The 26,561-nt window shown below is 36.0% G+C and overlaps 1 protein-coding gene across 1 annotated transcript in view; it reads right to left on the reverse strand.

Annotated features, from left to right (window-relative positions):
• Positions 1-1,005: 1,005 nt before the first annotated feature.
• The window catches only part of SLC9C1 (solute carrier family 9 member C1), an 89,643-nt gene continuing 64,087 nt past the window's right edge, over positions 1,006-26,561 (reverse strand). The window contains 14 exon segments of the mRNA XM_087439423.1: positions 1,006-1,294; positions 3,476-3,547; positions 3,550-3,562; positions 5,820-5,869; positions 7,662-7,788; positions 9,286-9,471; positions 9,603-9,731; positions 11,183-11,356; positions 12,472-12,570; positions 13,616-13,741; positions 20,463-20,611; positions 21,805-21,856; positions 23,231-23,380; positions 24,491-24,676. Of these exon segments, the coding sequence (XP_087295549.1) occupies positions 3,498-3,547; positions 3,550-3,562; positions 5,820-5,869; positions 7,662-7,788; positions 9,286-9,471; positions 9,603-9,731; positions 11,183-11,356; positions 12,472-12,570; positions 13,616-13,741; positions 20,463-20,611; positions 21,805-21,856; positions 23,231-23,380; positions 24,491-24,676 (1,491 nt within the window). The 3' untranslated portion in view covers positions 1,006-1,294; positions 3,476-3,497.

Genomic DNA, 26,561 nt, shown 5'->3' on the forward strand with positions numbered 1-26,561 from the left:
AACAAGCCAAGTTGTCTTTTCCACAAGGACGTTTTGTGAATGGAGTCTCTACACTTGGCTTCTGAAAATGTGCCTACCACCCGTTGTAGCAAAAACGAAGTTTGGAATAGCATTCAGATTTTCTGACACTCGGGTGGAAGCATGATCCTGAAGACATATATTTAAATTTTTATTAATTCTTCAGATACTTATTTAGGACTTACCATACTGGAGGGATATATGGCATAATAGCTAATCACAGGCTTGTTTTCAAGTCTCTGCTCTGCCTCTTACTAGATGTGAGATTTTTGGCAAATTACACTCTTTCTTTCAGTTTACTCATTTGTGAATTGGGAATAATAGTATCTACCTTATTTGGTTGTTGTGAAGATTAAATAAGTTCATAACTGTACAGCATTTGTTATACACCAGCATACAGAAAGCATGCAATAAATCTTAACTGTTAAGACTATTTTTAAAAATTACGTGCTAGGCCTTGTGCTCATTATTGTAAATATAATGGTGAACAAAATGGACACTGGAAGTTTCGTTTAGGACTGAGTTGTATGGTTCAGTCTAAATCAATTTCCATTCTTTTTTTTTTTGTGAGGAGATCAGCCCTGTGCTAACATCTGCCAATCCTCCTCTTTTTTTGCTGAGGAAGACTGGCCCTGGGCTAACATCCATGCCCATCTTCCTCTACTTTATATGGGACGCCGCCACAGCATGGAGTGCCAAGCGGTGTGTCGGTGCGTGCCCGGATCCAAACCGGCAAACCCCGGGCTGCCACAGCGGAGCATGCGCACTTAACCGCTTGTGCCACCAGGCCGGCCCTCAATTTCCATTCTTTACTGTTTTAACTCACTGAGCGTTCCTAAGATGAGTGAAGTACAATGAATGACAAAAGTCAACACTTGGTTCAAGAGCAACATTTAAACTACAGTTTAATAGTATTTTATTTTTCATAAAAGGAATCAAACCATTTTTGCTCCAAGAGCAATATGCAAACTATCTAGGTGGTATAAGCTTATTTTCTGGCTCTAAAACTAAAACTTACTCTAAGATTTTCTGAGACGTTTTAGATATTTAAAATAAGAGGTATTTTAAATCAAGGAAATGTTACAAAAATTATATTTTAAATGAAATGGTTGCAAGGTCCAAACTTCTTTCCATGTGGCACCAAGAACATCCACGTAGGATCCCGCTTGAAATTGTTCTCTCTTGATGTAGGAAATGTGTTTCAAAAACAGGAGGCATCTCATGAGTGCAGCGCCAATACATGCATGGATCTTCAAAATAGTCTTGTCAACCATTCCTAACAGAAGTGGGAAGGCAAAAAAACAAATGCAAAAGAGCTTTAGAATCTTTCAACATTGACCTACAATGCAGATGACGGTGTACTAGAGGGTCAGTTTCATTCCCACAAGAAACATCTCCTGGTCATTATTGCTGAGGCCCAGGAAGGAAGTGGAGCTAGTGAGTGTGAATCACTCGTCATTCATAAAGCAGTGAAAGAGGTGATTTAAACTGGGAGGCAGAGCCCAGGAAGCCGCTGGGGCCGGCTGAACAGGACAGGGGAAGTGTATGGATTATCAGCAGGAGGATTTTCCACCATGGAAACACTGACTGAAGCCACCATCACTCACTGAGCTTCAGGTCTGACTCGACCATCCCTTTTGTGGCACTGCGAGTGCTAAGCGTAAGGGGTGGTAGAAAGGAACAGACGATGTTCAAATAATTTATATTGGAATGAGGCTTAATAGTTTTAAAATCATGTTTTCATTATAAGAATAATAAAACCACATAACATAAGAGAGGGGAAGAAAACCATCCCTGCTCTAACCTTTTTAACCCTTATTGAATCATTTGGATTTATCTTTTCCAGTCTTTTTTCTTGTTAAAAAAAATTGTATGTACAGTTTTGCTTTCCTCTTTTATATTGTAGTTTGGACTACACAACCAGTCCTTTTCATGGTTGCATGATATTTCCTTATATGGATGTTCTGTGGTGAAATTATATACTTTCTTATTGTTGAACACTTGGAATCTTATAAATTTTTTGCCATTAAAAATAGTAGTGCACTGGACATTTTATGCATATATCTACTTTATTTATTTTTTTAATGATTTTATTTATTTATTTTTCCCCCAAAGCCCCAGTGGATAGTGTATGTCATAGTTGCACATCCCTCTAGTTGCTGTATGTGGGATGTGGTCTCAGCATGGCGGGAGAAGCGGTGCGACGGTGCGCGCCTGGGATCCGAACCCGGGCCACCAGCAGCGGAGCGCACGCACTTAACTGCTAAGCCACGGGGCCAGCCCCATATATCTACTTTAATACTTTGTCTTACTCTCTTTAGATTGATTTCCACTGAGTCAAAGTGTATGAACATTTTTATGACTTTGTTAAAAATTACTTTTACTCATCTACTAGTAAAATATGAGAAAATAAGTATCACTCTATTTTCATCTATTTCAAAGGAAATAGATGTTGCCATTGAACAAGAATTATTAATTTAAAAAAGGAAATGTTAATACTTCATTGTTTAATTTTGCTTTTCTTAGGTAACAATTTTCTCCATATTCTGGGTATTGACTTTCCCCTGAATTGGCTGTTTATATAAGTTTGCCTATTGGAATCGTAGTTTTCCTTATCATTTTGTGTACATTTTTGCAAGGTAAAGATATTGATCATATTGCAAATAATTTTTCCTAGTGTATAGTTAGCCTTTAAATCTACTTTAAAATATGGTCTTTGTCATAAGAAGTGGTATGCAAGAAGTAATATTTTTAAAATGGAGATAAAATGATTTATCGGAAGGTCATTTTTTAATTCAGTGATATGCTTTATGTAAGACAGAGTCATATAAAGCGCTCATATACACGAATATTTCCCCATTAGATGTCACATTTTGAACAACCAAAAGCCAGACTTGTCCATTCTTTGCTCCCCAAAAACCTCGCCCTCTTGGCCCTCTCTTCTGAACATCCTCTTCCTTTCTCCACACGTTTATGCTCAATTGCCAGCTGTTTTCTTTTTTGAATTCCTTTGGCTTTAGGTGGCACTTTCCAGAGTGTATCCTGTATTGTTAGTTAATTGCCTTCTGGTGGGTTTTGTCTCCTTGACTAGAGCATAAACCCTTGAGAAATGAATTCATAACTTACGATCAATTTATACGGATCTTCCACAGTACATGCCAGCCGGAAAAATGACCTGCTGGGAGCAGCCAATGTTGCATGTGAGATTAAGTCACAGAACAGAAAGAGGAAACCACGAGACTACAAAGTTTTCAGAAATCTAGATAAAGGAATCTTAGTTTAGAGTTAATTTGCCAAGTTAGAATTTAGAAATAGTGTCATTAGAAGAATCAACTGGCTAGTGGAAAGTGGTGTTATTTACACTATCACATGAAGGGCAAATGAACTTCTGGGTTCAGTCTGTAACTCCGGGGACAGGCGTGTTCCTGATCATGTTGAGGAAACTGAGGCAGCTTACCAGACTCTCATTTAGGTTTGTTCTAGGTGACCTCATAGATGTTCATTTCCTCTTCGACATTTTTAGTGATTCTGTAGGCTGTTGAATCTAGAAATTGAGATAGGATATAGGAGTCAAATTCTGAGACTGTTAATAAGGGTCAGATTTATAAAGCTGGCCTGGTGTCAAATCTGTTCTGTAGAGCAGGGGACCAAGAACTGGGACTTCTGGCAGTGGCAGCACAAAAACACTTTGTAAAGAGCTATTTGATGTTGGGACAGGCCTTTTCATTATGTAAATGTAAAATCACAGTTCTGGGGGGTGGTGGTGGGGGAAGGGTTTGGGGGGAGTGGGAAGGGATCTGGCTCTGACACCTAGCCAGGATCTAACATCAGGGAGAAAAGCATCTACTAAATAACACAATTTGACCATCTTGTCTATATGACTCATTAGCTAATGTTTCTACCATTTAACAGACTGTCTCCCACTTTCACACTACTTCCTCTATATTAACAACTATCATGCAAACCATTTTTTCAAATTATGAAAAAGTGGCACTTTGGGGAACATGTACAGCGAGAATATTAGCCTCCCTGGCTTTCCCCTCTATTCCCTCAAATATGCTATTAAGCTGAATCATACAAGCTTGGCAGCCTGCCAGGGCTAAGGAGAAAGATGGCCTGATCAGTGGGCTCTAGAATCATCTAATATTTCATGTTAAGTGTCCTCCTCATCCCTTTTTTTTTTTTTAAATTGTAATTTCCCTTTGTTATTTCCTGGTCTTCAGCAGCAGCTGTGTTTGGGAGACTTAGAGGAGGTGACTGTATCCATATTTTTTAGAAAATTAATATGGGGAGAGCAAAAGAAGTTTGGAGAAGTAGCTTACAATGTTAAGAAGAGGTCAGCAGAAAATAATAGAAATTATGTACAGAGATTGCTTGTTGTGTGCCAAATACTATGTGGTGTACTTTCCATTTCTTTAATCCCCATAGCAGCGCTATGAGAAAGGTATTGTTATTATCCCTGTTTTATAGATAGGGAAAGTGATGCTTAGGTGAGTTGAGAAATTTGTCCAAGGTTGCGTGGCTAATAAGTGATGGAACCAGGAGGCAAACCAGGGAGTCTCATGCCGGACCCCATACTCTTAGCCCCTATGCTGTTGGGTCGGGAGTTCCAGGCAACAAGCAATAACTTGGGAAGGTCTGAGGAAAACCTTCCCCAGAATGATTCCGAAATACTTAGGGAGGGAGTGAACTTCCTGCTTTTATGCAGGATGGGGACTTGGATGTTAAAGAAGAGTGTTGGCCTCTTGAAGGCCAGGGAAGTTGGACACATTTGAGTTAAAGATGGACGTGAGAGAAACACCTTCAACTTCCCCAAGGAAACTATAATCACCTCTCATTCAACATACACTTGTAAGGAGAGATTTGGGGGAGAAGGAGCATGTGTTCTTAGAGTTTCATGCCTAGTGCTAATAGAGCAAACAGGCTTAACTGACGTAAAACATATTTTTAACAACAAAATACATCATTTTCTGGCTTGTGTGTTTACAGCAGACATCTCTCAGATTCTGGGCATTATAATCAGCATCTCCTGGAGTAATACAACCAACTTGGCAAAGACTAGAATGAAAATTAAATTCTCTACCCCATCTGGAACACCCAAAGGTCCAGTCTACAGATAGGCTGGTGTAGATGCCGTGAAGCACTTTTGCTCTATTTCTCTTTGCCCCAGTTTCATTTCCAGGGCCCTATAGTGTTTCATAACTTGGGATCTTGTTGCAAAGTTGGCCCAGAACTTGAAGATCCCAAGATGCCCAAGTGATCTACCCAAGCTCATAGTGGACCATGAAATTAATCAATATTTGTGGGACTCTCTGAATAACTTAGGTTAGCTTGGGGTAGATTAGATTAGAGCATTTATTATTGAGCTCCTGCTTTGTGACAGGCATCATGAATACAGGGGCAGACTGCTTTCAGGTTGGAAGATTCCAGATGTATAGCTGAGGCAGCAAGGAAGCCTTCAGACCAGCTGAAGTTTCAGCACAACGTGGAGAAGTGGAAGGGGCTCATGGACCCTACAACCATAGCCACCCCAGTAAGTGCCTGGTTGCTAATGTGATTCAACAAGAATATTCTGGCATCTCTTGAACTTTGTTTTTCTTTGTCATTTCTCTAATATTTACCTAAAAATATAAGTACAATTTCTGCAGTATCCCACACTAAAAGAAAGTGTTCATGTCAAAATCTACAAAATGACTAGCAGGTGAACTCCTTCAGAATAAGAGAAACACATTGATAGTTTCCATAAATTCCAGACTCTCTTCTCCCCAATAAGGCTTTTAAAAAGACTGCTTTAAATTTACCTCCATACTTGTTTCATCTTGAAGGCCTTCTTCATACATCCTGTTTGCAGCTGGTTCAAAAAAGACTGTGTTAGTTCAAGCACTGAAACCAACGCCTGTTTCAATTAGGCCTCCTATCAAATTAAACCAGGTTCAAATCAGTCACACTCAGGGCCTGTGGTCTGAAATTGGTGGTGATCTCAGTTGGTGAGGAGAAGGGTCACTTTTTAAAATAAGGATTAGAAGACTTTTAGTATAAAGATTATGTAACAAATGCACAGAAAATTTGGGAATTAGAGAGAAAAAATCATCTATTGTCCCACTATCCTCAAATACTTTTATATTAATACGTATCGAGAGTGCTGGGCCATTGGTAAACAATGGGGATACATAAGAAAGGAAACCAGTTATGATCCGTGCTTCCTTTTTTTTTTTTTTTTTGTGAGGAAGATCAGCCCTGAGCTAACATCCATGCTAATCCTCCTCTTTTTGCTGAGGAAGACCCGCTCTGAGCTAACATCTATTGCCAATCCTCCTCCTTTTTTTTTTACCCCAAAGCCCCAGTAGATAGTTGTGTGTCGTAGTTGCACATCCTTCTAGTTGCTGTATGAGGACGCGGCCTCAGCATGGCCGGAGAAGCAGTGCATCGGTGCGCGCCGGGGATCCAAACCCGGGCTGCCAGTAGCGGAGCGTGCTCACTTAACCACTAACCCACAGGGCTGGCCCTGATCCGCGCTTTCTTGAAGTTTATATGCTAACGGAGCAGACAGACCAGAAAACATACAAACAAAAAAATACAAAATGGAAAAATAGGCCTGTGTGCATAATGGGCTATAAGAGCACAGAGGAGCGTGCAGTTTTGTGAATTGGGGATGGATCAGGGATGGCTTCTTGGAGCAGAAGCTGAGATTTAAAGGATAAGAAAGAGTTAGGTCCTTGGAATGGGGAGATGTGGGAGGGGGATGTTTATAGGGTTCCAGGCAGAAGGAACAGAAGGAATGTGCAAAGCTTCAGGAATGAGAGACCACCAGGTCTCCATATAAGGTGAACCATTACCAGTTTGGTATGGCTAGGTTTTAGAGAGTGAGGAGGGGAGATGGCTGAGAAGGTGCAGATGGTGAAGCTTCCAATACTATGTCCTGCTTCTGCTTAACTGAAATGGCAGTGGGGACTCATGGGATGACAGTATTTGTGTGTCCACATGGATTCAAAGTTACATAATTGTAACATAATAAAGATAAAACTTTTATTGATGCTCAGAATTTTAAAATTAATTTCTATATTTCTAAATTTAGAACATTATTTCCCCTTCAGTGAAATGATAAATATTAAATTTTATTATTATTTATTCTATAATTTAATTCTTCACTATTCAATTTTTCAATCTATCTCAAATTTATTTTCTAAATTTTAATCAATTGCTTAATAGTAGTTATTAAATAATCGTTTATGTTACGATTCAATTTTTATCAGGTGAAATTTGTATCAAGAATAGGCTTTATATCAGGGTTATCTCTGCAGTTCCAATGATTTATAACTCTGTTGTTCAGACAGTACAAAACCATTTTCATTACTACTGCTATATAAAATATTTTAATTTTAGAGAAGAGCTAGAAATTCCTTCATTAATCTTTTTGTCATATTATTTTGTTAATTATTCATGTTTATCTTATAGATGAAACATAGAATAATTTCTAACTGGAACAGATATTCTCAGTTTGAATTCATATGTTGGATATCAAACACAGCAGTTAAAAGCGTTCCTCAATACTCTAGACAGATTGCATACAACAGTTTCCAAATACACATGTGGCTATTTTATTGGAAAGTAAGTTCTCAATTGCTCAAAGAAATCTAACTTACATACTGATGGTACTGGAAGAGATGGTTTCCGTAAAAGTGCATACTTTGTAGCGTTCCATCTGAATTTTTTCACACGGTTTGGAGTTTGAACAATCATTACTTTTGTGAAATCTTCAGCGCCTTGTACCTGAAAGTTGACAAAATACAAGTTTCTGAGTAAACATCATACAATTAAATGTTTCTTTGGTAAGCTACTATCTCAGGCCCCCTCTAAATATTTGGGCCTGAAAATTGAAAATATGAATACATATTAGGTAGCTATCTTAAAATGCCAGGATAGTTGGTTTTGTGAAAGTCAATATTCCATATACTTGCACTGATTTTTAAATATTTTATGCATTTCTCTTACAAATGAGAAAAATGATCACGAATTAATCATCAACAACTCTTTAAAATATCACACGGAGAGTTTTTCTATGCGGCAGAAAGAAAGTGTTAAAAACAATGGATTTCAAGAAATCCTTCAACCTTGTGGTTGTTTTCAATATGCTTTGAATCACATTGGTAACCAAATTCACAGTGAGCAGGGCTTTATGCCCAGGAGAGCGGACAGAGCTAGGCAGGTTTTCGGCTGCCACGAGAACCTCTTGCTTGGCCATCTAAATTCCCAACCAGCAACCACATCAATATTCTGTTATTATGTATGCAAGAACAGAAGTAGGGAGCACCATAGTTAAGAACAATATTTCACTTCCTATCATTGGGCATCACGTTGGCGCTGGTGGTGTCCACTTAGAAAATTTTCTGGTGACCGTTTCTCACCTCAGGATTCCTCTTATTCCTACCTCATGTTTTTCTTGTCCCCCAAATCTACCCTGTAAGTACTTCTATCATAGAGGTAAATGTTTTATTAATATATTTATATATGTTTCTTTTCACTTGGTTGAGAGTTCTTTTGAGGGCACGTTCCAGTCTCATTTGTCTTGATCACTTTAGCATCTAGCACTGTTTCTGTCATATATGAGCTGCTTAAAAAAAAATATGCCTAATTTAATTGACTCTAGGTCCCTCTTTTAATTCACTTTCAGTAGCTGTATTTTATATGTACACTGACTCTTGCTGACACGTGCCTCTCTTACTGTACTCCCACTTATACAAACACACACACATGTACATACAGTCTTCCTTCTTTCCTTCTTCACATAGCACAGCTTCTCATTTTGATTGGAAGGGGAACTCAACAGCTTAAATATGAGAAGTCCTTCACTGTCACATTCACTTTCAAAGTAGCTGGGGAGCTACTACTAGTATCAGATCAGCATGGGTCTGGCAGAAACTTTCTAGAGTATTGCAGTACTGCCCAGAAATAGTGGTCCTTCTGCAATGTGTAAATGAACTTAACCTCTTTTGCTATTTACAACTGCACCAAAATTGAACTGTGGGCAAAATGTACAGTTTGGCCTGCCTCATTGACACTGAACAGAAAAAGCTTGGTGTTTGGGCTACCCAGTGCCAAAGCAATAAACGAACTGGATATGCGTGTGTTTTGTGTGTGTGTGTGTGTTTATGGAGTATAGGAAAAAGGGAGAGGACGAAAGGTGGAAAAGTGACAAATTTTCTAATGTTAATACATTGTTGGACATATGTCATATTGACCTGAAGACATGAATCAACATTTCTTTACCTGATAGCATGTTGTAGGAATTAAGGAAGGTGCCTTATAAGCTTTTCGTAACTGACAATCTTCTAAAGCTCCATGTATAAGGATGACATAAATTACAGTTTCATCATACATATCAGTTTTGGTGCTCTTTGGTATATCTTTTACATAAATGTTACACAGCCTTAGTTGCATCTTGTAGTTCCAATCCTATAAGAAAAACATAATTTCATAGTCTACTGTTTATAAAGTTTAATATAAATTCCTAAATAGTTAATTTCTAACAATAATACAATACTTTAATTCAGAGAGAAGCATGAGTTTACATTAATACCTCTTACCTCATAAGATAAATGTTCCCTGATTTTTTTGGCAGTAATAGAAAGTCCAAGTTTTACCCACATTTTATCTTCAATCTGACAGTAATGTTTAAAAGCTTCATATAAGTGACTTTTGGGAATAAAACATGCCTGGAAAAAGGAGGATATAAATTTAAGGTGTCATTTTGTGTACCTTTGGTTTAAGGAAATGAGGTGTTCTCATTTATATATAACATTAAAGCTAAGAATTTAAATTATGTAAGAGTCATATTATTGCCTGGAAATCTAATAAAATGTTTATATTAGTAAATATTTGTGTTATCTTGCCGTACACTAAATATTAAAAAGATATGTGATCCAATGAATTATTATTCTTATGAATTCTGAAAAAATGGACGTGTCAAAAATCATTTAACCTTTTTTTTTTTTTTTTTGTGAGGAGATCAGCCCTGTGCTAACATCCACCAATCCTCCTCTTTTTTTGCCGAGGAAGACGGCCCTGGGCTAACATCCGTGCCCATCCTCCTCCGCTTTATATGGGATGCCGCCACAGCATGGCTTGCCAAAGCAGTGCGTCGGTGCGCGCCCAGGATCCGAACCAGTGAACCCCGGGCCGCCGCAGTGGAGCGCGCACCCAACCACTTGCGCCACCGGGCCGGCCCCCATTTAACCTTTTTAACGAAAGATGTAAGTAATTCTAAAAATACATTATTTGAGGGGAGCAAACCTGTTAGGCAACAATAAAATGTTGATGCTAACAATGAACAGACTGTAGGCTACTAGGAATAAGCTTCTATGAATATACAACACATTGTGTATGTTGGTTTTTATTTCTCTTGGGTAAGTATCTATGAGTGGTATTACCAGGTACTATGGCAAGCCTGTGTTTAACTTTCTAAGAATCTGCCAAACCGTTTTCACAAAGGGTTGTAACATTTCACACTCTCACCAGCTGTGTATGAGAATTTCAGTTGTTTCACATCCTTGCTAATACCTGGTATTGTCTTTTTATTTTTAGCCAAAGTAGTGGGTGTGTAGTGATTCCTCATCATGACTTTATTTTGTATTTCTCTGAGAGCTAATGATATTGAGCATCTTCTTCATGTGCTTATGTACTTATGGGGTTCAACTGTTTGTAGTGATCGTTCTTTCTGAGCTCAAATTAGGTCACTGGGAGCCCCTGTTGCTTTGAGGATTTTGTCTTCAATCGTGTCTAGGGAAACTTCCATCCACTTTGCTCAACTTTTCTATTCATAGATTTTAGCTCTCCAACTTTTTCCCTTCCTTACCCTCCAGATTACAGTATTGAGAGTTAACATATCCCATCTAATTTTCCTGTGAAAGACCTCATATAACCAGTTTTTCTAGTTAAATCCTTCTTTCAATATGGTAGGTTAACTTTTGCAAGCCATTTTGCCAGGATGTTATACTGTGTAAGTGTAATTCTGTAACAAGTTTTGTTCTTTTACCATTCCTATTTTTTAAAAATTGTCACTGTCTAGTGACATGAACATATAATGAGTCGTACAGAAATAACCTGAAATTTGATACTAGATATTTAACAAGATACAACAGTAAGACATAAGGTGATGTTTTCTGACCTCCACCACTGTTTTGCAGGTGGCAGAATACTTCATGGGTTCATTAGTTAAGCAGTTTAGCTCTCCTATTATTTCCCCATTGATCACAAAGTCTGTGTAAGTTATCTGACAATCTTTCTCGTCTGACTCCCAGAGTACTTGGTCAATTCCCAAACCTGGCTCTGATGTTTGAAGCTGTTTAGGAACAAAGAAAGAGAAAAATACATATGCCATTTAATTTACAAAGATTATCTAATTTATGGCCTTTTTCCTTTGGTTTTAACAATTTTAGTATGTGCATATTGATTTGAGAATACATATTGCTGGTGTGTTTTTAAGTAAATTTATTAAATTAGCAATGACTTAGAAACAAAGCATTCTTTATTTTTTTTTGCAAGGAAGATCAGTCCTGAGCTAACATCCGATGTCAATCCTCCTTTTTTTTGCTGAGGAGGATTGGCCCTGGGCTAACATCCGTGCTCATCTCCCTCTGCTTTATATGGGACGCCGCCACAGCATGGCTTGACAAGCAGTGCAGCGGTGTACTCCTGGGATCCGAACCTGCGAAACCCGGGCCTCCGAAGCAGAGCGCGTGCACTTAACTGCTACGCCACTGGGCTGGCCCCAAAACAAAGCATTCGTAAAGACTCCAATCTTTCAGATTCCACTTACTCAGCCAACCTATACCTGCCTTAGAATGGCTAAATGCCCAACTCAAACATAAGATGAGTGTAATTTATATTATAATTTTCTATCTTAAAGATCATCCTTTTGATGGTTACTTGTTATCTCTGGGAAAGTGTGGCTTAAAAGGTGATGAGTGCTGTTATCCATTGCATCTGAACAAGAAAATTGTCATTTGGATGGTAGCTGCTGTTCTAAAAAAGGAACAATGAAGATCTTAACACGGAAAGCTCTTAATTCTCAATTTTATAAGGTTTTTTTATTTTTTTTTTTTGAGGAAGACTGCCCTGAGCTAACATCCATGCCAATCCTCCTCTTTTTGCTGAGGAAGACTGGCCCTAAGCTAACATCTACTGCCAATCCTCCTCCATTTTTTTCCCCTTTTTCTCCTCAAAGCCCCAGTAGATCGTTGTATGTCATAGTTGCACATCCTTCTGGTTGCTGTATGTGGGACGTGGCCTCAGCATGGCTGGATAAGCAGTGCATCGGTGCCTGCCCGGGATCCGAACCTGGGCCGCCAGTAGCAGAGCGTGCACACTCAACCACTGAGCCATGGGGCCGGCCCTCAATTTTATAAAGTTTTTAACTAATGTTCACAAGTGCATTTATAAATAACTCTGCCTTACCTTTACCATGCCTGAAATAATTATATAAATTCCTTTGGGCTCATCACCTTCTTCAAATATATCATTTCCACAATCAAATGTTACAATTCTGGCTTTGTCCTAAAAAATATCACCAATACATAAGCTATAAACAATATTTTAGTAGTGGTTGGGGATGTTGAAGTTTACATTTTAATAAAAGTTTTACATTTTTAAAGTAAATATCACTCAAGAAGATCTGAGATATCATGTTAGCAATAAATTTGTAAGAGAAAATAGGAATTATGGCTAGCAAAGAGAGGAAGGTGGATATTCATGGATATATTTAATTTCAGATGGGGGATTTATACATAGATTAGGAAAGAAATATCTAATCTAGGAATAAGAATGTAATGGAAAGATGAAAATATTTCATCTGGATGGAAAATATTCAGGACAGATTCAGGCTAATGTCACGTGTACTTCTCATACATACTCATGCTTTAAACAGCTGACGAAATAAAAAGAAAAATTATTCATTCAAAATACTTTAAGCAGGTGGAAAAATGTAATTGGTCTTTTGATACCAACTAGATATAGAAAAAGAATGTTATTAGAACAAGTTAGACCCATTTATTTGTTCATTCCACAGACACTTATTGAGCGCTCACTATGTGATATGCAACATGCTGGGTGCTGGGTATTCAAAAGCTGGATGAGCTAAAAAATATAGTAGGAGAGAGAGAGGTAAAGATAATTGTAATGTAATGTACTTAATACTATAATAAAGGTATATACTGGGTACAGAGGTGACACCTTCAGTCCTCCAAACTCAAGATGGACCACAGGATGGTCTTCTACTGGTGGGGTGTTAGATCCCAAAGCCTACTTTTCTGAGTACCTTTGGTGGGGATGTTTGCAGAGAAGCAATAAGCAGAGCAGGTTTGAAAAAAAATAAAGACAAAAAGCATTTCAAGAAAAGTAAGTAGCACCCACGGAGGAATGGAATCAGAAAACAGTGCAATGTGTTTTGGGCACCATGTGTGGTTCAGTAGAGAGTATGAAGTACATGATGAACGGGCTGATTGTGGAAGCACTTTGCATGTCATTCAAAGGGATTTTAATTTTATCCTACAGGCAATAAAGGCATATTAAAGATAGTATTACTAGGAAATAAAAATATTACCTGAATGAAGCTTATATGGTGTTCCTCTTTATCTAGCCATGGAATATGGTACAGTGCTTCTTCAACAGTAAGAGGCTTGATAATAGGCTGAAAATCAATTATCTCTCTTTTTTTGGCCATTATTAACTAAAAACACAAAATTTAAGAAAGGAGATGAACAAAGCTGGTGTTCACAGAATGTTCAAACAATTATGGTTTTGTACTATTTCTTTTTCTTGCTCTTCTGAGATTTTTGTTCTGCCATGGAAACCTCCCACCTCTTCCCTCTAATAGCGTTTTTCTATGTTAATATTCTGAAGTCAGAGATTAAACTTTTAAAAGTAAACCTTTTTACTAAAGCATAGCAGATAAGCAAAAAGTGCACAAATCATTAAGGTCCACTCAAAAAACCTTTACAATGTGAAAATATCTGTGTAAGCAGCACGCAGGTTAAGAAAACATTTACTGCACTCCAGAATCCTCCCTTATGTTCTCTTCTAGTCATTACTTCTATCCAAAGATAAGCACTCTTCTAATTACCGTAGTTTAGCTTTGTCAGGTTTTGAGGTTTATCTGCATGAAATCAGAGTATGTACTTGTTTGTGTCTTGTTTCCTTTGCTCAATATTATGTTTCTGAGATTCATCTATAACGTTGCAGGGAGCAAAAAGTCATTTATTTCATTTTCACTGTTGTGTAGTATTATGTTGTATGACTAGACCACAGCTTTATTTATCCACTGTTGATTGACATTTGGGTTGCTCCAGTTCTGGGCTTTTGTAATGCTGCTATGAGTATTTGTTTGCTGTACGTATGTACGCATTTCTGTTAGGTGTATCATTATATAATCTAATTTCTGGGTCTTAACATATGTATATGTTCACATTTAGTAGATTCTGCCAAACCATTTTCCAAAGTGATTGCATCAATTTACGCTCCACTCCAATGTTCCAGCAGTTCCACACCATTGTCTACATTTGGTATTGTCAGTTTTTAAAAAAGTTTAGATATTCTGGTGGTTGTGTGTTGATATTTCATTTTGATTTTAATTCGTGTTAAGCTTATGACAATGATTATTTGGCGCCTTTTCTTATGTTTATTGGCTGTTTGAATATTGTCTGTTGTGAAGTGCCTGTTTAAGTCTTTTGCTGATTTTTTAAAAAATGGATTTTCTCTCTTGTTCGTATTGATTTGTAACAGATTTTAATATATTCTGGACATAAGACCTTTGTTGGATTTATTTATTTTGAAAATATCCTCTAACTTTTTGTGCATTGTCTTTTCATTTTCTTATATTTTAATAAAGAGAAATTCTCAATTTTAATGTTATTTAAATCCAATTTTCTGTTCTGTTTAAGAAATCTTTACTTAAGCCAATATCATGAAAGTTCTCTTATGTTATCTTCTAGAGCTTATTGTTTTGCCTTTTACAGTTATGTACAATCCATCTGGAATTGATTTTTTGCATGTGGTATGAGACAAGAGTTCAGATTCATGAATGAAATAGGTGCAAGAACTCTACACAGAAAAAAATAAGAACCACTGAGGTAAAATTAAAACCCAATTAAGTGGAGAGATACGTTAATAGATTGAGTCAATATTACAAAGATGTCAGTCTCTAAATTGATGTACGGACTTACTGGAATCCCAATGGAAATTTCAGTAGGCTATTTAGTGGAAATTGACAAGCTGATTCTACAATTTATTTGAAAATACAAAATGCCAAAGCTAGCCAAAATAATCTTGAATAAAAGAATGAAGCTGGAAGATACGTGTCCTCAGGCATGAAGATTTATTATTAAGTTTCAATATAAGAGAGTGTGACATACATTGGAAAACGTTCAATGATAGATAAATAAAAAAATAAAACAAGAGTTCAGAAACTCATTAGCACATACATAGTCAATTTATGACAAAGGCTCTACTGCAGTGTAATGGGGTAGGATGATCTTTTCTATAAATGATGCTGGATTGATGATTCTCCGTATGGGAAAAATGTTAACTTTAAACTAGCACTGTTATATAAGGGATTCTAAATGGCATTGCTTCTGTTTATTATTTCTACTATCCTGCAGGATAAACTTTCCCCATAATCAGGCGTGTTGGTCTTGGTTTTTTAAGTTCAAAACTCCCAGTCATTTTAGCCATATATACAACTCTCTCTCTCTATTTTTGGTTTTTGGTGGTGGTGTGTTTAAAAGCATGGGCTCTGGAATCAGAATTCCTGCATTAGAATACTGTCTCCATACTTACTAGTTGTCTGAACTTGGGGCAGGTTACTTAATCTCTCTGTGCCTCAGTTTCCTCCCTTACAAAATAGGACGATAATAGTCCCCAAGTCGTAGGGTTACTGTGAAGATCAAGTGAATGCAGATTTACTATTGTTTTTTTATGCTTTTATTATTCTTCTCTTTGCTTTATTTTACCACGGTCTTTTGAGGTTTTCCTCTAGTGTTCTATGTTTTTTCTCCAGTGAAGATGCCCCTTTTCACAGGTCTTCCTGCTATAGTCAAGTGAAAATGCTGGATCTTTAAACTACAAAATAAGCATTAATCTAAAAATAGTCTGCATTGATCATGGTGAGTTTTTTTATTCATACAAGGCACACAGGCATTGTGTGGTAATGGAGTAACCTACAGAAGTATAAGCCAGACTGTGTCTTCAGGATATTATTCTGGATACCTCAGGAAAATTGTGGCAACTGGCTTGAGACACCATATATCAGTACAAAATCTTCTTTAAAAATTTAGTTTACTTATTATACAAGTGATATATGAGAACGTTTCCAAGTAACAGTTTCAAGTATTATGAAAAATATAAATAAAATAAATAAATCTCCCTTTACCCTCGCTCTATCCTTACTACTCTTTCCTCCAGATGCAACAAATATTGTTTCATATATTTTTGTCTAGATTGTTTTTAAATAGTACATAGATACAATGTATAATATATCTTGGTGATCTTTTTCATACCAGTACATATAGATTTTTCTTAATCTTGCTAATTTATATATAATGTTCATTTGCATGGATGTATCAATTTATATAACGATTCATAATTTGATAGACATGTAGGTTGTTTATAGCATATGTTTAAACATATATCTTTGTTTACTTTTAAATATCTGTACGTTTCTACATGTGTAATTGCTGGTTGAAAAGGTATGCATTTTTAAAGTTTTCATTTGCTAAAATTGCCCTCCAGAATGGCTGTACTCATTTGCATTTCATTCTGCCATATTTAAGTCTGACTATTTTCTTATAACCTCATTAGCATTGAACATTGACAGTTTCTTCCGTTATTGCTGATTTAATGGGCAAAATATGGTAGCTATTAATACTTCGGTTTCTATTTCCTTGGTTACTAGAGATGTCAAATGGACTTTCAAACATTCTTTGGCAAATTTTCTTTTCACATCTGTGAAATGCCTGTTTAATTCTTTTCTCTCTTTCTGTAGAATTCTTTGTCTTTTTTCCATTGATTTGTGGGAACTTTTTAGGTATTATTGCTATCACTACTTTGTGTGTAATTTTTGTTACAAATATCTTCCAGGCTGTGCCTTGCTTCTTAACTTGTTTGTAATATATTTAAACATATGAGGTTTTAAACTTTATGCAGCATTATCTACTAATCTGTTCACTAATGGTATCTGGGTTTTGTGAATGGTTTAATAGAGCTGTTCCCGCATCAAGAATATAAAGATATTCTCTATATTTGGTTATAAAATTTGCACAATTTTCCATGTTCCATCATTACATCTGGAAGTTTTTCTTTCCCTGTATGGTGTGAAGTATGGCCCTAATGTTATTTTTTCCATATGAATTTTGAATGTTTCAGCATCATTTATTGAATAATCTATCATTTTTCCTAATTTGCAATGTCACCTTTAGGTATACTAGAATACTATGTGTATTTAGATGTGCTACTAGATTCAAACCTGTTCCATTGATGTATTTTTTCCTAATTCTATTCTAATTCCATGTTATTTGATTATTGTGGATTTATAGCATGTTTTACTATCTACTAGGGTAAACATTACCTCACTGTTTCCCTCTCCATTTTTTCATTTGTGGTAAAATACACAAAATATAAAATTTACCATCTTAACCATTTTTAAGCGAACAGTTCACTGGTATTAAGTACATTCATATAGTGCAATCAACAGTACTATTCATTTCCAGAATGCTTTTCATCTTGCAAAACTGAAATTATATACTCATTAAACGATAGTTCCCCATTCTTCCCTCCCCCCAGCTCTTGGCAACCAGCATTCTCCTTTCTGTGTTTAAGATTTTGACTGCTATAAGTACCTCACACAAGTGGAATCATACAGTATTTGTCTTTCTGTAACTGTCTTATTTCACTTAGTATAATGTCCTCAAGGTTCATCCGTGTTGTAGCATACGTCAGAATTTTCTTCCTTTTTAAGGCTGAATAATATTCCATTGTAATTTTACTTACCCATTCATCCATCAATGAACATTTGGATTGCTTCCTTGTTTTAGCTCCTGTGAACAATGCTGCTATAAACATGGGTATACAAATATCTCTTTGAGATCCTGCTTTCAATTTTTTAAAGTATATTCTCAGAAGTGGAATTGCTGGATCTTATGGTAGTTCTATTTTTAATTTTTTGAGTAAGTGCCATACTGTTTTCCACAGTGGTTGTATCATTTTACATTCCCACCAATAGTGCATAAGAGTTTTTGTCTTCATTTTTTTGTGATAGGCATCCTAGTTGGTATGATTATGTAGTTTTGATTTGCATTTCCCTAATAATTAGTGAATTATTAGTGATGTTAAACATCTTTGCATGTACTTACTGGTCATTTGCTTATTTGCTTTGGAGAAATATCTATCCAAGTTCTTTGCCTATTTTTTAATTGGGTTGTTTGGTTTTTGTTTTTGAGTTTTAGAGTTCTCTATATATTCTGGATAATTAATTCCTTATCAGATATATGCTTTGCAAATATTTTATCCCATTCTGTGGGTTGCCTTTTTATTCTGTTGATAGTGTCTTTTGATGCAAATGAAGTATATCATAAAAAATTTTTTAATTTTCTTGAAGTGTAATTTGTCTATTTTTTCTTTCTTTGCCTGTGCCTTATCATTTCCAAGAAATCACTGCCAAATCCAATGTCATGTACGTTTTGCCCTATGTTTCTTCTAAGAGTTTTATAGTTTTAGGTCTTACATTTAGGTCATGGATTCACTTTAAATTAATTTTTGTATATGGTGTTGGGTAAGGGTCCAACATCATCCTTTTGCATGTGGATATCCAGTTTTCCCAGAAACAGCATATAGTTGGATCATATTTTTTTATCCATTATTCTAATCTTTGTGTTTTGATTGGAGAGTTTAATCCATTTACATTTAAATTAATTACTCATAAGGAAGCACTTACTTCTGTCATTTTACTATTTTTTTCTATATGCCTCATAGCTTTTTTGTTCCTCATTTTCTGCATTACTGTCTTCTTTTATATTTAGATGATTTCTTGTAGTGAAACATTTAAATTTCTCATTTATTTTTGTGTATATTCTTTACTTCTTTTCTTTTTAGTTACCATGGAGGTTACATTTAACACCCTAGCGTGTAACGCTCTAATTTGACTTTATACCAGCTTAACATCCATAACATACAAAACCCTTTCTTCAAGGTGACTGATTCTTTCTCTGCCTGCTTAAATATGCCCTTCATTTCTTGCCACATAGGTATTATACATTTTACAGTAAGTTCATACTTAAGGATTTAGAGTTTTTAATTGCTATTGTGAATACAATATTTTTTTATATTTTCTTTAATTAGGAAAGAATTTTGAATATTGATCTTGTTTCTGGATATGCTATTAAATTATCTTATTAATCCTTTAGATTTTAAGTTAATTCCTTAGGATTTTAAACAATAAACAAGTAATAACAATTTTCTTCTCTTTCCAAAATTTCCATCACTCAAGTTCCTTTCTTTTCTTCTGGACCTGGCTAAGACATCCAGCAGAGCATTCAAAACTTGGAATGACACTGTTCATTCTTCTTTTGTTCTTGAATTTAATAGGAATACTTCTAAGTGTTTTGCCATCTAACACAATGTTTGCTTCAGATTTTTAGTAAATACTTTTTATTTAGTTAATGATATTTCTTCTCTTATTAACCTTGTAAGATTTTTTTGAACGTTCTGAATGAGGATTGAATTTTATCAAATGGTTTTTCTTTTGTGATCTCTTAATAAGTGAGTTATATAACTATTTTGGGAGATAAAACCTTCTTAATCAGAGTATATTATGCTTTTAATTTATTGCCAGAATCAATTAGCTACTATTATGTTAAGAAGTTTTGTATATGTAGTCACAAATATAATAGCTTTATGGGTTTTTTTTCTTATACTATTTCCAATTTTGAGAATACATTTTGTACTTACGGAATGAGTTAGGACCCTCTCTATCTTTTCATGTGTCATGGTACTATTTAAATAGCTTAGAGAAAGGAAATGTAGATAATGCTTACCCTATAACTGAGTGTTCTTATACTTTCTATGGGAAAAGTTGTTTCAGTGTCACAGATATCTCCCAGGAACATATTGATACCTACTCTAGCCTAGGATGAGGAATAGTTTCATCATAGCTTTGGTTTGGAAGCAAAGCATAGAAAGAGGTGGTCCCTCACTATGGTAAGAAAGGAAAGAGAAGCTGACCACTGGAGCTACAGGAAGGAAACTCTCTATGATGGGTGCTTTTATTTAGACAATTATTTTAAGTTAGATATTCATATCTCAGGGATGGCCTACATAGGAAAGAGCCAAACGTAGGTCTGAAGATCATGAATGACCATATATCAAGTATGTACATTTGCTTTGAAAATATTCTACCTTACCTTATTAATTTCAGAACCTTCAATTTTCTGAATAATTCCTTTTAACCTGAAAACTTTAATAATTTGTCTAGCCAAATTGAGCATGACATGAATCTCCTCCTTTGTTTTCATAGTGACAGCGATTTCTGGGTGATCATACTCTAAGTAGCCTGAAAAGTGACAAAAGATTTTCAGATGGACATTATGCTAGTATTTCTGTTCTAAACCCATGGAGTAAAACCCTCAACACAGGGAAGGGTATCTCTTCCTGATGAGGCCTCTGCAATCAATCATAATTAACCAGGAGTTGCAGAGTTCTGCCCGCCATTTTCTTGTCAGCCCACGAAATTAACAATTACACAGATTGTGTATTAACAATCCTAGAATTAACAATTACAGAGATACACCTGCATTGGACACTGTGAGGCTTTTCTGGGCTCTAAAGTTCATGATCGGCTTTTCTATTCTGTGTAAATCAGGATTTTTGACTACAGACTGTGTGCTTAGATATGGCTTCTGATTAAGTCCTTTCACTCAGCCTGGGTCATCGTCCATTTGCCCTGCCTATATATCTAGATGAATCTTCCATCTATGCTTTTCTACTTGTCTTTTCTGGATGCCCACGAGAGATTCATCCACTTGAATCTTACATTTGGGCTTTTCATTGGTCATGACCTCTTGTCTGGCTTGACAACTATCTGCCATGCAAGATCTCTCAAGCTTGGCTTCATTCCCAGGTTTGCTGTATCCTTTTGCTGCCCACCCTCTGGTACTAAATCCCCTTCTCCTCACACATGAATGCTATATATAGGGGTGTGTCTGTCCCATTCCCAGGATTTGTCCTGCACTAGGAGCATGACCTGGCGTGACTCAGAGAAACACGTTGTGATGTTTGGGCATTGAGCGTCCCTACAATCATAACAGAGATCTACGAGACTCTGTTCTGGTTTCAACTCATTATAAGCCTAAGTTCTCAAATGGCAGCTCTGTGGCAAGTGGAGGGAACAAATAACTTCTTTCCTGTGTTGCTCAGACAGGTGTGTATACTTCTGATTTGGAAGAAAATAGAATTTATAAGGTGATAGTAACGTGTAATAATGGCATGCTAATGCATTTTCTTTAAACAGAAATTAAAAAGCCTTCATTGTGGTATAAGGCAGAGAAGATAAGTGTGGAGAGGTAATATTACACTATTCTCATCCAGCCAAAGATATGATCATGCTGATTGTTGAAGTTATTCACATGATTATTAATGGTAAGTAGGTTTCCTCAAAGATCAGTTTAGTTATCAAAACCATTGCCTCTCTGAAGTAGTGATAATAAGAGATGGTCATGCTGAATCTCTAGGGTGAGAGATACCTACCTAGTTCTTTCATAGCCTGTCCTGTATTCCTCGTTACCCTCCTTAATAACATCTGTGGAACAAAAGAAGTGTTATCCCCATTGGAAAACAAACTGTTATAAAATGTCTGCACTTGCAACTGATAGATTTTTAACCTAAATTAATAACTTTAAAGAAAAATATGACAGAGAGCTTTTCAGAAATTAGAATTAAATTTTGTGCAGTGAATTTTATTTTGCTCCAGCAGGAGTGGTGGGAGAGGATAAGTGGTATTACCTAGGCTGATTTTGAGAAGCCTGAAGGTGAGTCATATATTTTTCCTTAAAGTAACCTCCTGTAGGATACTATTGATTCTGAAAAGTGCAGGCATGGTAGGTACTTTCCCATTCAACTTTATGAGAGCCTCCAAATTTGGGAAACAGGGGCAGCTTTCAACCTCAAGTGAGGTAGGAGGTTTGGCCAAGCTGTGTAAGAGCAGAAATGAACACTAAAACTGGACAACATCTTAGAGATTCCAGTTCTTTAGTATTTTCTATTGTGTATCCTCAAATTCCAGTGCTAAAAATGAGTGGTTAGAAAAGGTAACAAAATTCAGAGAAATAGCTTTAAAGTTACAAGTAGTGAAGAGAGGAAAGATACTGCTTTTTGTGCTCTACTACATATCGAATGTCTAATTTTCTCAACTCCAAAGCTTTGAGCATATAACATATAGAACTCAAATGTCCTAAATTGCCTTGAAAGGTAAATATTTGATTCCACATAGCTGACAAACTTGTGGGCACGTATCAGTCCTCTAATCTGCCTCAACTGAGAAAATAAGAAAATCTAGAACTTACGAACTAGAATTCTCTTTGCTGTTTACTATCTATGTGACTTTGAACATCAATCATTTAATATCTCTTGGCTTCGTGTTTTTTATCTGTGTAAATGAGGGCATTAGCCAAGGTTTCCCTCCAACAGAGTTATTGTTACTTCTTTCCATTTGCCAGATCCCCATCCTTTGCTTCTTTTACTATTTACTGTGGGAAAATTAGGGATAGAGAGAGCTAGAAGCAGCCTTTGGGAATTATGAAGAAGCTCTGTTTGTTCAACACTGCCATCACTTCTCATCCTCCAATATTTCCAGTTTAATGCATCTGTAGCTTGACAGATCCTGGAATTTGCATTGGGAGGACATGACCACTGCGCATGTGTTTCATGATAGCTTCCACAAGGATGGAAAGGTACATTCCGAGAGCCTCGGAACTTGCTAATATGGCACAGACATTTCAGTAAGGAGCCATTTGAGTAGTGCAAATGTAGACTAGTTTAAACTTTTACAGAAATTACTTAGCAAACCAGGAATCAAAGACCACATCTACATAAATAGACAGAGGACATGATAGGTGAGGGCAAGGGAAGGGTGAGGAGAATAAACCCTTTTCTTAGTATTTAAAGTTTTCCTCACCTGTTTAACCTGTTTAGAACTTGCAATCTGATCAATTATAGTCATTATGTCTGCTTCACCCTGGACATATCCTTTTAGTATAGCATAACTAAAGGACAGCTGATGACTCATCTTTTTATCTAGTATTTGCAGCAACTTTGGTGTTACGAGCTGAAAAAACAGGACTACTATTTAATATAAATTGTACAAATTTTAGTTGATTATATGTTGATTAGTTTAATTAAAATAAATAATAAGACTAAATGGCATGCTCTCAATAGTAACTATAGTAACCTGTCAAGGTTCTTAGTTATTTTACTCATGTTATTTTTATAACTCCATGGCTACAGCTATTTCCCTATAACTAATAATGTTGGGCACCTATGTTAAGTTATGACTGTATTCTTTACTTATTTCCCTTATAGAGAATTGGATGCTATTTTCAACTGGTTTAAATACTTGGAAAACAATGTGATTAGTCTTCTGTGCTTAGGTCATAAACTGACTGTCCATAAAGTACTGCTACTTTTACTTGCTAAATCTTCTCCTAAACTTCTCACTAGATGGTTCATTTGGGTTAGAACCTGCTACAACTATATTCCCTGTTTGATCCCACAATCAACTTCTCATTGTTCCTTTGCCAAGGGTTTCAGTCTCCAGGTTATTTGTTACCGTTGTGCAATCCCCTAATTTCAGCAGAATTGGCTGCTCCTCTGTTTTCCTATCTATGCTCCAAAATCTCCATACTCATATAGAAAATAAATAACTACCCATCATACTAGTTATAGAAAGATATAATAGACAATCAAAGGTCATTTTTGATACTGTGATTCTATAATACAAATTTATATAACACGAAATGTATATTTTTTTGGTTTCTTGATTTGTATGAATGTATACTATTTGCTTTATCACTATGAATGGTTTGTATGGGTGTTTTGTTGATTTCCATCTTTTATTCCAATTATCTGTATGATAAACATTACTTTGGGATTAATTTGTATTTACATTAATATGGAATGTTTCATGTGCTCTCTATTCAAAGGAAAAGCTATGATGAGTATTTCTATACTTTTATATACTAAATAAATTCTAATGTAATTTGGATATTCATAATATAATATGTTATAAAACTTAATTTTTCAAAGGGATCTAAAATTTAAAATATAAACATCAACCCAACAGAAAGTGGAAGCCATAAAACTAGTAAACTGATTTTAGTCTGTATTTCACGAAGCAGGCAAGAGAAATTTGATATTGCGTGATTTAATAGTTCTTTACCTTCAAAATACGTAGTATGCGAAGAAATCGAACAATTTTTATAAAGACCACTGTTTGAATCAAATCAAAAATATAATCCATGGAATATTTCTCAATAAGTATTACATCTATGAGGCCAACTAATGTAATTGCTAACTCAAATAGATTCCAGGTATGCAAAAAATATTCCTTCCTCATTGCTGCTATCTGTTGATTTAAAAAGAAATTACATTATCTTGTTTGGTTTTGCTTTTACTATACCATTTTCTACAATCACTGAAACATCACTTAGGTTTTTCTCTGACCTACCTTAAGATTCTACATGCCTGAAATACTTGTTTAAGTGGGATCATATTAATTTGAAATTAGATGGATAACATATTGAAGCATCTATTCTGAGGGAGGAAACATTCAAAATACCTTCTAGTTTATGACAGTTCATTCATTCATTCCTTCTTTATTTAAAAAAACTTTCATTTAAAACCTACTTATAGCTAAGACAGTGGGAGATGTCAAAGATGATTGTGGATTTCAGCCTGGGAAATTAGGTTTCCAGTGGAATTTTGAAGGAAAAGTAGGTTCAGAGAAGATACATGTGTTTCATATATGCTGTTTGAGATGTTTGCACAGTATTCTGTTAGAGAGATTCAGTCATCATGTCTATATGATCTAAGGCTCTGGATAAAATCTGAGCTGGAGACATGAATTTGGGAGTCATTAGACTATGAATGGTAGTTGATGCCAGGGAAGTGGACAAGATAGCATGACCTAATTCATGTCTATGTCTCTTGTCTCATTTTCCATATCCTCCACACATTTTAACATCTCTCCAATCTCCCTGAGCAACCTATTCCTAAGCTTCTGTCATTGGGAATGATGTTCCTCACATGTGTCACAGTGTTGCCTCTAAGTTTTCCCTTGTTCCTGTTGCCCATTATGCTACATATTCATATATTCATTTTCTACTATGACTCTTATTCATTATTCAAAATTCAACTCAAGCACCTCCTTCCCTTGAAAGCCTTTCTTCTCTGACCCTACTATTCTGTGTAACAAGCTCTTGTTTTTTCCCATAGCACCCTGTGTGTTTCTCTATTGTAATACTTAAGATACTGATTTGTAATTCTGATTAATTTGTCCTCTTTTAGCAGCCTGATCCCCCTACTCACTATGATTCAAAGAAAGTGTAGGAGACAGACATCTTCATGTCCCAGGGAAAGCACATGCTCCATTATAAACTAAGAAATTGCCATATTTGTTTATAAACAGACTCCTGTGTGTTTAGTGGTAGACAATCATTTTCCTTGAGTCTGCTCACATTTGGCTGGGCTGAGGAAATTCAGTGTCTGAATCTAGGAAGTAGAAGACCAGATCCTGGTCTTGTGAGGTCCTGCCCAAGTCACCATTTAGCCTCTTGTAGATGTCTCATTTCCTTCTTATTGAAACGGAATATACACTGGATCATTCTCATAGGAACTTCAAAGAACTGGTATAAAAGTTAAAACCTTATCCAGATACCAAATATTCGGAAGCGTGAGAAAATTACCTGGAGGTCACTAGAATAGAGCCACGGGAGAGGAAGATCCTGGTGTAAAAGGATAGTGTAGGCTTCAAAGGAATAGGGGTTTGTTGAATGTAAGGTTGTCAAAGAATGGTTGGAAGTTCAGGTAATGCCACCCTCTGGCTCTTAGATGCAGAAGAGCGATTACCCTTCCTCTGAGAAAGTTTCAAAAGAACCATTCCTCTAACAGGTTGAGGAATGTTTTGGGAAAATGTTGAAAATACGAGTAGGGAATTCTAAGGCAGCATTGTATATTAGAAAGAACACAAACTTTGATGGACTGAATCCCAACTCTACTATTGATTATCTATGTGACTTTAGACAAGTTACACAAGTTATCAGAGACTCAGGTCCCTCATCTATAAAATGCAAGGCATAATATCTACCTTAAAGGGTTAATTTAAGGATTTGAAATGTTATAATCAAAATGATTGGTACCTTCAAGGTGATCATTTATTTTTACTCTTATTAACACAATGGATATTTAAAAAGGCACAGTACAAAGGGGCAGAACTGAACTAAATAGTAAAG

This window comes from Ceratotherium simum, chromosome 15 (genome assembly GCF_057802395.1).
Source record: "Ceratotherium simum simum isolate JZ-2026a chromosome 15, ASM5780239v1, whole genome shotgun sequence".
In the NCBI taxonomy this organism is placed as follows: Eukaryota; Metazoa; Chordata; class Mammalia; order Perissodactyla; family Rhinocerotidae; genus Ceratotherium; species Ceratotherium simum.